The sequence below is a fragment of the Silurus aristotelis genome (assembly GCF_946808225.1).
Source record: "Silurus aristotelis genome assembly, chromosome: 25".
NCBI lineage: Eukaryota > Metazoa > Chordata > Actinopteri > Siluriformes > Siluridae > Silurus > Silurus aristotelis.
The window spans coordinates 13395805-13408822 of record NC_139598.1 but is presented as its reverse complement, the minus strand read 5'-3'; the positions used below and the strand labels follow the sequence as shown (position 1 = coordinate 13408822).

The 13018-nt window shown below is 36.4% G+C and overlaps 1 protein-coding gene across 1 annotated transcript; it reads right to left on the bottom strand.

Moving 5' to 3' along the window:
• Positions 1–511: 511 nt before the first annotated feature.
• steap4 (STEAP family member 4) lies at positions 512–11679 on the bottom strand. Its single transcript, XM_083529134.1, has 5 exons — positions 11159–11679; positions 10155–10600; positions 5944–6471; positions 3858–4022; positions 512–2379 (listed from the first exon to the last, which is right to left on the bottom strand). The coding sequence occupies exons 2-5, from the start codon at positions 10596–10598 to the stop codon at positions 2107–2109; spliced, it is 1410 nt and encodes a 469-aa protein (XP_083385260.1). The 5' UTR covers positions 10599–10600; positions 11159–11679; the 3' UTR covers positions 512–2106.
• Positions 11680–13018: the final 1339 nt, after the last annotated feature.

Here is a 13018-nt window from a genome sequence, read left to right as displayed (position 1 = left end):
TCCTATATTCTACTTAGAAATGGGGTGCAGCCCAGCTAAAATTATTTCCAAAATATACATCACATCCTTGCCTGAAACTTCTGTCACAGCAACAAACACTTTCTTGCATATTGTCAACTTTTGTGCATATCTGTTCATACACAAGACACAGTCAAGTTAAAACTGCCATTGGTGTTTGCAGTGTAAATGCTGACAAAAAATATATAAATAACAGTAGATTTTGTTATTGATTTTATTTGCTGGTTGTTAGATCTACAGTTGTGCCTCCTATAAATGATATACAGAGATAAAGATTACATTTGTTTGAATGAGTTGTTATATGCAGCTGATATTAAGAAATATTGAGCAGGAGAAAAAGTGTGTATGTTTTACTCATGTCTGTCATATATCAACCATCTTATTTTGTATGCACCTATATCTATTTGTTGCTATGGTTACAATACATTTTTAATTCAGTGCATTAATTCAGAATTGCGATAAAGTAATGATATTTATAACAATGTACACAGCCTGAAATTTGAATAAATGTAATTTATTTATACAAATGTCATGAATCTTAATATGCTTTCAAAAACTGCTGTACAAAAAAGTTGAATATTCCAAATAAAAAACCTAAAAATCAGTACAATCTGAAAGGCTTTCCAGTCTTAAACATAATCAGGAACTCAACTACACAAAGATCCTTCTGAAGTAATGTCAGGTTACTGTCAGGGGACACCTGACTTTTCCAGCCATACGTGGGTCTTCCCTTAACAAACATTTTAAGGCACACAATTGTATAGGGGGTCTTTGTATGTGGTAGCATAAAATTTTCACTTCACTTGAACTAGAAGATCTAAACATGTTTCAGCATGATAATTCCCCAGGTGCTTTGGTTTACATTGGTTAAAGTGAAAGATCTTGAGTGGCCTGCTGTAGAGCTTTTTATTCAACCATACTGAAATTTTTTTTAATGAAATGGAACATCCCAGGCCTCCTCAACCTGCATCAGCACCTGACTGCATTAGCACCCTTGTGTCTGAAAGAGCAAAAATCCCCACAATCACACTCCTAAATCTAGTGGAGCACCTTCCCAGAAGAGTGGAGGTTAGTATAACAATACATTGTCAATAAATGTGGCATGGAATGTTAATAAAAAGCACATACAGTTTGTATGGTCAGGTGTCTACAAACTTTTGTGCATCTGAAGACAGAAAGCAAACTTCAAACAGACAAAACAGAAAGTGGCTGTTCACAGCTAAATCAATAATATCTTTAATAGAAGGGCCAGCAGGGAGATGTTTGTGGAAAAATAGTTCAGGAACACTGGGAATTGGGAAGAAAAATTTACACAGACCACTACAAAGAACTAGTGTTTACTGCACAACAAACTGATTTTTTTGGGGCAGCTAAATTCAATTTGTATTTGAAAAACCATAAAATCCAGATGACTAAAATTTTAATTGATTAAATAAAATATTTATTGCACTGCACTGTTGAATGCTCAGTTCGGTGTAATAGTAACAATTTGCATGAAGACTCACATGGTCAATGCTGCATATACTAGTAAAGTAAGTAAAGGTTTATTTAGCATTTTGTGTATGAGTCTCCAGTGTCAGTGCTCAGTCACAGACAGAGTTAAAGCTACAACCCAAGTTTTTTCACTATGTCTTTAGTAACTTGAAGGAAAAAGAAATTTAGTGACTGAGAACCTATAATGTAAATAATAGCAGAAACTAACTTCTTCTGCAAACAAAATTTCAGTTAACATAACCATAAATGAATAAAAAACACAGTATTTTTTTAGAACCTTCCTATAACTGCACACCCTGCCAGGTTTTATTAATAGTATACTGTTACCTCAAACCTACAGTGGGGAGCTGTTATTCTGTGCAAGCAAACCAGCACCTTAAAAACAGTGTGCTTTAGCCTCTACTATTTTTCAAGTTATTGATATAAATGAATAAATGGTGTATTATGTATAGATACACAAGAGCCTACAAGAGTTTTAAACCTTCATATTTATATTTTTGGAGCTTTTCAAAGCAGGCAGGCCGACTGCACTGCACAAGCACATAAGCAACAAAATAAAAGTCATGCCAAACATGAAGCATAAAGCCACGTTGCTTATAGAATGAGTGGCTGGCTGCTCTTTGCATTTTTGTCCTTTCCACGTTTGCCTTGTCTCTCCCATCCCTGGCGTATGCGAGTGATCGTACGGTCCAAGCACGGCATGATCAAAACTGTTTTTAAAACCAAAACAATGCAGGGAACCACCAGAGAAACCATGTAGCTTGAAGGCATCCACCAATCGAAGCCCGACGCGTGCAGGAACTTGTCCCATCCATACAGGAAGGCATGAGCAGTGCACAGCAACAATGTCAAATAGCCCAGTTTCGACTGAAACGATAAGAAAGTGCAAACATGAGTACACTTATTCACAGCTGTGGTTTATCTGTATGGAGAAGAGTTACTGGCAGAGCAAAATACAATCATGGGTTCAGCATTCAGTAATTAGAAACTCTAAACACATAATGATTCATGAGTTCAGACTTGATTATGTTTTGAAGCTGCTTTTCGGCATCTGAAACAGGGATCCTTGGATCTGTGCAGGGCATACTGAAATCTCAAGACTGACGAGCCATTCTGGAGCAAAACCTAATACGCAGCTTTAGAAAGCTCTGTCTTAGTCAAAGCTCATGGATCCTCCAACACGTGTGAAAAACGTGCAAAAAGGTTTGAAGTGGAGAGAGGCCATGGCCACACTAAAACATATTTATTTAAAAAAAAAAATTCTTTCTGTTTTCGCCCTCTGCCTTTCAGCTTTTGAAAACAATTCATTTTCATCCTTTCATTCATTCATTTTCTCCCGCTTATCCGTAATTCGGGTCGCGGGGGCAGCAGTCTAAGCAGGCCCCCGCCTTCGACTGCTGCCCAATCCTTACAGCACCGTCCCTTACAGGCCCTCCTGCAGGTGGTGAGCCCACGGGAAGGCGGCCCCACGTCACGGACTCAACATAAAATTTTATGTTTGACTTATATAAGAGAGAGCCAAACTACCTGTTGATGGGTGCAGAGGTCTCAATGAGAGCTGCAACATTTAATTTTTTTATTTAATGATTGAATCTAAAGTTGTGCAACTTTCATTAGTTTAAGAATCCAATTATTTCATAAATTGTTATTTGTTTTAATATTCAAAATATTCTGTTTAATCCTAAATCAAACACAAGGTCCAATTTGTATTAAATATATAATAAACAATAATGGACAGCAATTTTATTGGAAGTTATTTCCAAAAAAAAATGTGGGTTCTTCTTAGAAATCAGTCCTATATTGTTTGTTTTGCATTAAAGAAATCAAGAGATGCAATTAATATTTAGCTTTCTAGTTTGGGGTGTTTTCTGCATGTAACTAATTAAAAACATTGTATGCATGTATTATATTGTATTGTGTTGTATTGTATTGTATTGTATCGTATTGTGTTACAGACTTTTCACTGGTATGGCTTGTTTTAGGTTTTTCTGGAAAAAAAAAAATCATATCAGGTGAGGAGTGAGATGGCTAACTTTTAATGTTATAAAATGTCATTCATTAATCATTATATGGAATTGCTATAATTTCCATCCAAAATGTTACTTAAATGTTTAAAGTTCACTATAATAATAAAAGTATCAACAGCCAGACCTGCATCTATAAAAGTGCAGGTCAATGAGCTTTTTATGAGCCTGACATGCTCTGACAGAGCAAACAATAGCCCTTTTTTTCCCCACTTTGGATGTCAAATGCACTGAGGTAGGTAATGACATAATTAAATTACCACTTACAATTTTATATATAGCAATAAAAAATGATCAACACTAAAGTTCTGTGTTTCCTACCTGTATAAAGTTGAATTCTCTCCAGTTGAGTGAGTTGCTGACCGACGGGAGCGATGTGATTCCGAGTAAAACAAACAGCACAAATCCTATTATTCCCATGGACAGGTAGGAGTCGGAGCGCCATGCCCACATTGCGTTAAATTCGTACGTTTTGTTTTCTTTGATCTGGAACATAGTCATTAAGAAAGTTAACCTTTGTGAACCGTAACAACTTTGGAAACAGTTTATGCACATGGTAATTTGTAAGAAATATGTAAAAATGTTTTTTTAAACCCATTGTATTGGGTTCATTTGATTTGCTATTAGCAGCTGTGGCATGGAGAATGAAATGAACCTAATAATATGTCGCTTTTTTTGTTGTTAGACTTAGCATTTAATACCCATAAAACCCACATTCAATAATGGCAATTCTTTTGGTTTGTTTGTCTGAAATAAATGTATATGGGTGATTTAGCCATATAAGCTAATGCTATTTATCCCTTGTAAACCTACAAAAATATTTTTTAACACAGAATGTGTGAAAACCATTTATTTAAATGGTTGAAACTAACAGTGTGGAGGATTTTTTTTTTTTTTTATTATTATTATTGTAGCAAATACAAAAAATATAATTTATTTGATCTTGCATCCAGCTAGCATACATCTAATACATTAATGTAATACATTACATTTTTGTTTTTAATTAATTTTTTACTTTGTAAATTGGGTGAAACGGTAATGAGAAAAATATATAAAGATGAATTTTATTTCCTTATTTTATGTAATCTTCAGGGAATTTGGAGGATACAACATACTGTTAAATATATCGTGAAATATTTCAAATATTTCAATTAAGATAAATATGTGTTCAGGTAAAAAGGTTAAAAGAATTTGAACAAACATTTTTCATTCAGGTTTGGATTCACACATAACAGCAAAAATAAGATTTTTGAAACATTTTGGTGACTAAATTTCCAGTTAAAACATTACATTTGTAACTGGAAGGGTTTTGTTTTATTATTATTATTATTATTATTATTATTATTATTATTATTATTATTATTATTATTATTATTATATTTATTTATTATTAAAAAAATTTTTACATTTACTTTAGATACACATTTGTCTATCAAAGGTATCAAAATACACAGATGTGGAAAAATTTGTTGGTACCACTATGAAAAAAAGCATAAATATTTGAATGATATTAATGTTTCAAACTAAAGGTTTAAGAGTAGCTAATATACAGGTATATAGTGACAAGCCACAATAAAACTAATAGGAAAATGTTGAACAGATAACAGATGTTGGTGGGGAAGATCAGCTGTATGCTCACTTGATTGATCCAAAAATGAAGCTTTCTTAAACAGGACCAAAATATCTACTGTAAAAAATTAGAGGAGACTTGATTATACAGTAGTTTGGAGCTGCTGTGCTGAGGTTGTTACAGGGAGCCTTGAATATGTGCAGAGAACAAACCCAGGTAGCAAAGACTTTGGGACCTGATTTGGCATTCAGTCAGCACTGGCATGAGGCATGTGAACCAAACATGGCCCAGTAATGGTGGAGATGGAACCATCTTTAACGTGGCAAACATGATATGGGCCAGTTATTAAGTGTATTTTTTGGCCCGTATGTAAAATATAGAATTGTGGGACACGTGTGTGGCCAGTCTATGCGTGGCCACAGTTAAAATGGAATTTAATATATTTCAGATAGTAAGGTGATAATTTTTTCTAATACACAGCTGTTTCCACCAATCATGTTTGCAATGTGGGTTTATTGCTCTCTATCAACAAGGTTTCATTAAACAAATAATTTATAATAATAATTACAATTCTTAGATGAATCCCTTTAGAATCTATAATAACTTTTAACTTTACTTTATCTAAACTGTTTTATTCACAAGACAAGACTAATTTTTAGCTTGAAAATTGTAACAGTTCTTGGGTTTGCCGTTTTTACCTCATTGCAGTTTTACACTACATATTACTTTTTATATAAAGTTATTTTAGTGACAATTGTCAGCTCTTTTTTTTTTTTTTTTTGGAGATGTAAGATGTCCACTTCTGTAAATGCTTAAGACATGCTCAAACATGCTTACCAGTGAAATATAAATGTTGGCCCTTTTATAGAAAACAAAGTATCTGATAGGGATCACCAGTGTATACAGCACGTGCAGAGAAGCAAAAGCCAGTGCCAGCAATCCCAGCTGTTTCCTGCACAACATCCATCGATCCAGCCAGTCAGGAAAACGTCGGTATTTAGTGCCATTGTAGAGCTGCAGAAAAGCAGCAATAATACCAGGTAGATAGCACAATGCCAGCATCACCAGTGCGACCATAGGAAACACCTTGTTAGCCAGCGAGATCATGATGCGGAAGGAATTGTCCTTGTTGTCGACAACTCTTGCATAGACAACATCCCGAATGAGAACGTAGAGGAAGAAGGCACCGAGGAGTCCTGCACTGATCTGTAAAGGAAGCCTCCAAAGGGGAAAGAGTTGATGAGGCAGATCCTCCAACTCAGATGCCACTCTCAGAGAGCCTCGGTCGACAGGGGTAAGACCCAAACTGTGGGACATGTCCACTAATGCCTGCTTGGCCTCAGCATGGTTTCCACAAATCAATACCTGAAAAGATATTTATATTTTATATTGTTTGTATTCTATGCCGAATATCACAGACCTGAAAATAGGTTAGGGTCAGGGTGCAAAGGTTTAGCAGTGCAACACACTTGGGTGGCAGCAAAAGTTCAGTTCTGTTTCCTCAGTTCTGTACAATGTGTAGTTTATTATTATTAGAATCCTTTTCTGTTCAGGAGGCAAATATCAGTTGCAAAACCCACTGATACACACCTTTCCCACCTGCCCACTGCTCACTGCTCACTGACTCAACAACAAAAACATAAGCATTTGACTGAATATCAATACATTTATCCAGAATGAACTGATTATATCTTCTAACCAGATACAAATACATGCACAATTAGAATCAAATCTCTTTAGAATTGACATTTTGATTTCCCCTAGGTATTCCATTTCCTCTACAAGGCTAAATATGTCTTTATATAACTGCAAGCCTCTTCCATCCACACCCAAATGCACTACTCCCAGAGTCTCTAAATTAAATCTGGGGACAGGTTGATGGGACAGATAATAAGAGCTAGTGCTGCTGGCCCATGTCATCAGTAGGTCATTGAAGAAGGCTGCACTGTCGACCCTTGGTGTGAGGTATGAAATAATAATCTGGCTTGTGCCAGGGTCTAACTGGATCATGGGTGTACAGGCCACCCTGTTGGCCTCTAGCATGGACATGAAGTCAATAATTAGTCTAGATTACAAGATATTAATGTAATAAATCAAAATAATGGAGTAATTAAAAGAAATGTTCACACACTGTGTCAGCAATTTTTTATGTATTTAAAAAGACAGTAACATTCAATTTGTCCCATTCTCCAAAATGCTTAAAAAATAGATACCATACCATAGAAAACATCACTATGAATGTCATATTTTTTGTTAACATTAACCCATAACCCATTGGTAAACGTTAACCTAGGGTTGGATTCAAACTCTATGAACTTTATCCTGAAAAATCCTCTGGTGACCAGCATGATTTTGCATTTGCAGCGGCCTTGACTTTTAGATAATAAGCAATAACAATCATGGCACACACATTCCCTGGTGAGAGCGCTTCATCTCGCTGTGACTTCCTTGCTTTGATTCTGCACACACATTGGGTTGATGAAATGGACACTGAAGCAGGAAGCTTTCTGACAACCAAAAACCAAATGTCATTTCATTTTTATTTTCTTTTTTTCATGGAAGTGAAGTAGCATGCTGCTGAAGTTCATTTTAAACATAATATGATCAATAAAACAAAGTTTAAGAAACATACCAGGAGAATGTTGTGTGTGATATTTTGGGTTAAAGTCTGCAAAATTATGGCAGTTCTGTAACTCAGTGGATACTTTGCACTTTGCTCATTGCCTAGTTGACATATTAAATGCAGATCAGCATTTGTCTTCTTTCATATTAGTCCATTTAGCGTTCACACACTACATTCACTGTCCTTTCATAAAACATTAGGACATTACCAAAGAAATTTTAACACAACATCAGCTATGAGTCATGTGTCATAATGCCTGTTGACATTATTGTGATCATCAAGCAGCCTACAACAAATCCACCATACAATGTACCAGAGTTGCTGAGGCTACTTAATTTAGCAGGTTTGGTTCCCTTAGTGTGCAGTGGATTTGTTGCAGGCTGCTTGATGATCACATTAATGTCAGAAAGAGATTCAAAACTGACATTGTTTAAGGGAAAAATGCAATGCATCCAAAAAATATCCTGTACAATTGTGTGTTTCCAACTGTGGTAACAGTTTGGGGAAAAAAAAAACATCTTCTTCTTCTTCTTCATCATCTTTCAGCTGCTCCCGTTAGGGGTCGCCACAGCGGATCATCCGTCTCCAAATCACTTTGTCTTCTAAATCTATTTCTTTCAAATGAACCACCTGCATATCTTCCCTCACCACATTCATAAATCTCCAACTTGGCCTTCATCTTTTCCTCCTGCCTGGCAGCTCCATTCTCAGGATTCTTCTACCAATGTACCCCATGTCTCTCCTCTGAGCATGACCAAACCATCTCAATCTAGCCTCTCTTACCTTGTCTTCAAAACACCCTATCTGTGTGGTCCCTCTAATAAATAACTTTCTAATCCTGTTAATTTTTATTGCTCCCGATGAAAATCTCAACAACTCTGTCAACTCCAGCTTTGCCTCCTGTCTTTTTGACAATTGGGGAAGAACCGCATATGGGTGGAAAGGTCAGGTGTCCCAGTACTTTTGTCCATACAGTGTATTAAAATGGTACCTCAATAAAAGCAGTTATTTTTCCTTGTAATAATCACACATAGTTGGACAATTGAAATGAAGCCTATTATGAAGACACTCATATTGTCTCTGTGATTTTGTTTTCTAAAATGTGCTTTGCACTTATTCTCCCCTATCTGTCACTTATAGCAGTGCTGCTGCTGGAGTATAACTTTATCCATAGCATTACAGGTTTGTACAGATTAAAGTGAATAGGTTGTAGGTTGTGAGTATAATATAAACAAATAATCACGAACATATCCACTATAATTTAGCAAGCTTTGAGATCTAATCCTAATAACTCTGAAGGTCGGTTCAGCTGTACTATGAACACCTGAATAACACCAATGTGCTCATTCTAATATCTTAGTGTTTCTGTAGTACACAGGATGGAACAAATTGGAGACATGTCAAATAAAATCTATAACGGTTAATAAGAAATTATAAAAAGTGTCTTGTTACTAAGTAAAACCTTTAATCATTGATGTGTTTAAATTTCAACGTGTGTGAAATTCGACAATTTCAATGACAATCAAGCTGTTATAAGAAAATACTGCACTTCAGGGGGTTGTAGAATGTACCTGGCCAACCAACAACAACCCCCAACTCCCTACGATATTAATCCTTACATATAGTTTTCTTTACATTATGAGGTAAATCTTCAATGTAACTAGTAAATATGTACTGTAGTTAATAAAGTGTAAAAATGTTAATGACAAAATGTCTCAATTCTGAACAGTCAGACTTTTCCATAACAGTAACTCTACTCTGATGGTAGCTGCAAAGCAAGTCACGGGCTTATATCGTTCACACCTTGCAAAAAAAAAAAGATCATACCTCATAGGTTAGGGGGCCAATAATTTTTCATGTATACTGAAGACACTTGCACAAATACTTAAAAAAAAAAAAGAAGGCCACATATTTATTATAACCTTTCAACATGTTGTCAATGAAATACATTTGTGGCCTTTAAATACACTATATAGACAAAGTTTTGTGGACACCTGATCATTAAATTCATCAAATTAACACCCCATTCCACATTTAGTCCCAATATCCTTTTATATTAGCTCCACTCTACTGGGACGACTAGATTTTAGAGTGTGCCTGTAAAGATTTGTGCTCATTCAACAACAAGGGCATTAGTAACGTCAGGTACTGATGTAGGGTGAGGAGGCCTGGGGTGCATTCAGCATTGTAATTTATCCTAAATGTGTTCAATAGGGTTGAGGTCAGAGCTCCATAGCAGGCCACCCTCAATCTTCCATCACAACCCATGTAAAGTATATCTTAATTGTTACATTGTTTTTGAATGTTTTATGTGTGTATAGTGTTTTGTGTAAAATCTTGCATTCCATCTCAACACAACATTTATTATAAATGCTTTTGTTTGTGTATCATATGATTTTACATTTATATCTTGCACACATCTTACCTGTCTGTTGGCATCCAGCCTCCCTGATTGCAGAGCCCAGGCTGAGATAGTGTTGAAAGCTTTGACTACAACTGCCTGAGGTACCAGCATGCTCAAATACTCGGCATTAGATTCTGTGTACTGATGCTTCTTCAGATTATTACTGATGTCCACCAGGATCTTCCCTTCAAGAGCTTGGCTCAGACTGGCCAGGAATTCATAGTTCTCTCGATGTATAGCGACAATTATCACACTTGCTTTTTGAGATGCCTCCTCGTGTGGCATTACCTTTGCCCCCTTAGGCAGCAGGTCTGAATTTTTGGGGTTCCGTGATCCATAGACAACTTCGTATCCTGCTTGTAACAACCGAAGCCCCAAAGACCTTCCAAAGTCCCCTGTGCCGAAGATACACACTGTACCTTGTTTGCTGTTTAGTGCTGTCATAGGCAAGCTGTCTGGCTTCATTGCTACACAGAAATACAGGGGAAGATTAGAGTGGGCTGAAATGCATATGCAAACCGTTGGCATCAAAACCACAAAAAAAAAAAAAAAAACACCACAACAAATTTACAAAAGCATCATCAAAAATAAAAAGCTGATGTAATGACTGTCTGAGAGACCACTTGAGACCTGGAGGATGTTTACAGTAAGGGAGGGAAAAAATGTAAGAGAAAATTAACCTCCGGCTCTACCGGTGGTTTTATTTGTGCAAAGCAATGGCCTGAACATCTGCTCAGCTCAAGTTTAAAGTCAACGCATTAACCAGCCTGCGAAATAAATAAATGTCCAATCAGCAAGTTTGCCCTTATAATAAGGACTTTTTTTTTCCAATTGCTGTTGTGTTATTAGTTTGTTAATGTGTTTTGCACAAACGTCCATCGTATGATCCAATGATTGTGAAAACCAGAATACCTTCATTCTTACTCATTAAGTTGAAACGAAAGTCTTTTTCATACGCTATTAAAAAAGACAGATTAAATTCTCCACCTGATAAAAATTTCACTTGGTGAAATTGCACCACTTACCTGCTGCAAAACAACTCTCCAACTTCTCAATGTTAAACGATGAAGGGCTTCCTCTAAAGCTTTCCTGCAACTCTTTCAATTTGCACCTTACAGAACTCCGAGCACTGGTAATTATCAACTCAAGATGTTGTCTTCTTGACGCAGAACCTTGAAGTCATTTAAGAGATCAAATAATCTCTCCAGGATGTAGTTCCAGCACTCTTCTTTATGCACTGATTGCCTTAAAACATTAGTGTCCTAAATCAATGCTCCAAAGCTAAATTACTGCTCAAAGCAGACTTTTTGCAGCCTTGAGAATTTGAGTGAGAACGTTATGTGTGAGAAGGTGAGCATGTTTGTGTCTCTGTGTCTGTGGGTATTTTTATTTTTGGTCTTGTACCTCCCACAGTTTAAGAGGGTGGGATTAAGGCACAGGGTTGAGGCACAGACATGAGGCTACCAGGAAACTCTGAATCTACAGAAAGTACTGTCCTGTGTGTGTGTGTGTGTGTGTGCGTGTGTGTGTGTGTGTGTGTGTGTGTGTGTGTGTATGTACCGGAAGGTACATTGTGCAACCACGGAATTTCTGCAGCACCCAAGACTTCCAAATATTACACAACTTTGGAAAAGTTATATTATTTTTTAATGTGTACTTCACATTAAATCATTGTATTTTTCTGCAAATACTTTGGTTTCAGGACAGTATGGTTCGCATAACCTCCAATTGAACAGCTGTATTAAAAGCTGTAAAGTAATGCATGCCCGGATGAAATTTGAATGTGATCTTTCAAGATTATTATATAGCAAGTACAGTATGGCACTCAAAACAGCAGGTCAGCAAATGCCCCTTGAACACAACAGGCCACATTCATCAATCTTTGAGTTGCGTGCAAATATTTGCATAAGGCAATCCAAGTTAAACATTTTTGCAGAGTTTACAACACACTTAGTGTGGTGAGAAAAGCCAATCACCAGATAAATTACAGGTACCTCTACATGCAGACCATATGAATTGCTGATTTGGGGATAGGAAATGATCATATGACCAGGTTCACAGTGGAAAAGTAAAAAATAAAAATAAAAATCCCAAAAGATGAATATCTCTGAAGAGGTGCATGTGACTCATGTCAATAAAAAATAATAATAACTACCATAATAACATTAGTAATCAACATATTCAGCAGAGCAACAGCACCTGAAAAGGTGATTTGAAACATGCACTCAGGAGTTTTTCAATATAAAAGTGTTCTATAAAAGTTTTTCCAAAATAATTTTATGGATACATTTTTTGTATAAACACTAATATGAAACATGTACCTTATTTTCCGGACTATAAGCCGCTACTTTTTCTCATGCTTTGAACCCCGCGGCTTAAACAACGAAGCGGCTAATTTATGGATTTTTCCTGGGTTTTTCCCGGTTTCACAAACTTCAAAACTGAGCCCCATAACATTAGACCAATAAAATTGCCGAACGGGTTCAGGTGAACCAATGAAACTTATATTAAATTAAATGCGCTCCCATTGAATCGGGCCGCACCACATCATAAATATGTATGAGGTTCCTCTGACGTTTGACCTGCCGCTCATTTGGACTGGCAACAGGAAATGAGAATCATTCATCACGCCAATGGTGATTTTTAAACGCACGACGATGCCAAAAAAAAACTCTCCAGAGAAATTGTTGTGAAAGGAAGGAGGAAGACAGTGAACAATGACTTTCTTGGTAGGCTACTGTTTAGATACAAGTCGTGTAACAGTCACTGTCTTTCGTTAAAGCCTGTGTAAAGTTCATTAGTTTCAATGTAGACACCTGCGGCTTATAGACAGGTGCGGCTTATTTATGTTCAAAATAAAAATCTTTGTAAAATTCACTGGGTGC

Coding starts and splice junctions, on each gene's coding strand:
- steap4 (XM_083529134.1), bottom strand. CDS start 10,598: ATGAAGCCAGACAGCTTGCCTATGACAGCACTAAACAGCAAACAAGGT. Junction 4,023..5,943: donor CCAACATTTATATTTCACTG/GTAAGCATGTTT, acceptor ACTATGTTCCAG/ATCAAAGAAAACAAAACGTA. Junction 2,380..3,857: donor GAGAATTCAACTTTATACAG/GTAGGAAACACA, acceptor TTATCGTTTCAG/TCGAAACTGGGCTATTTGAC.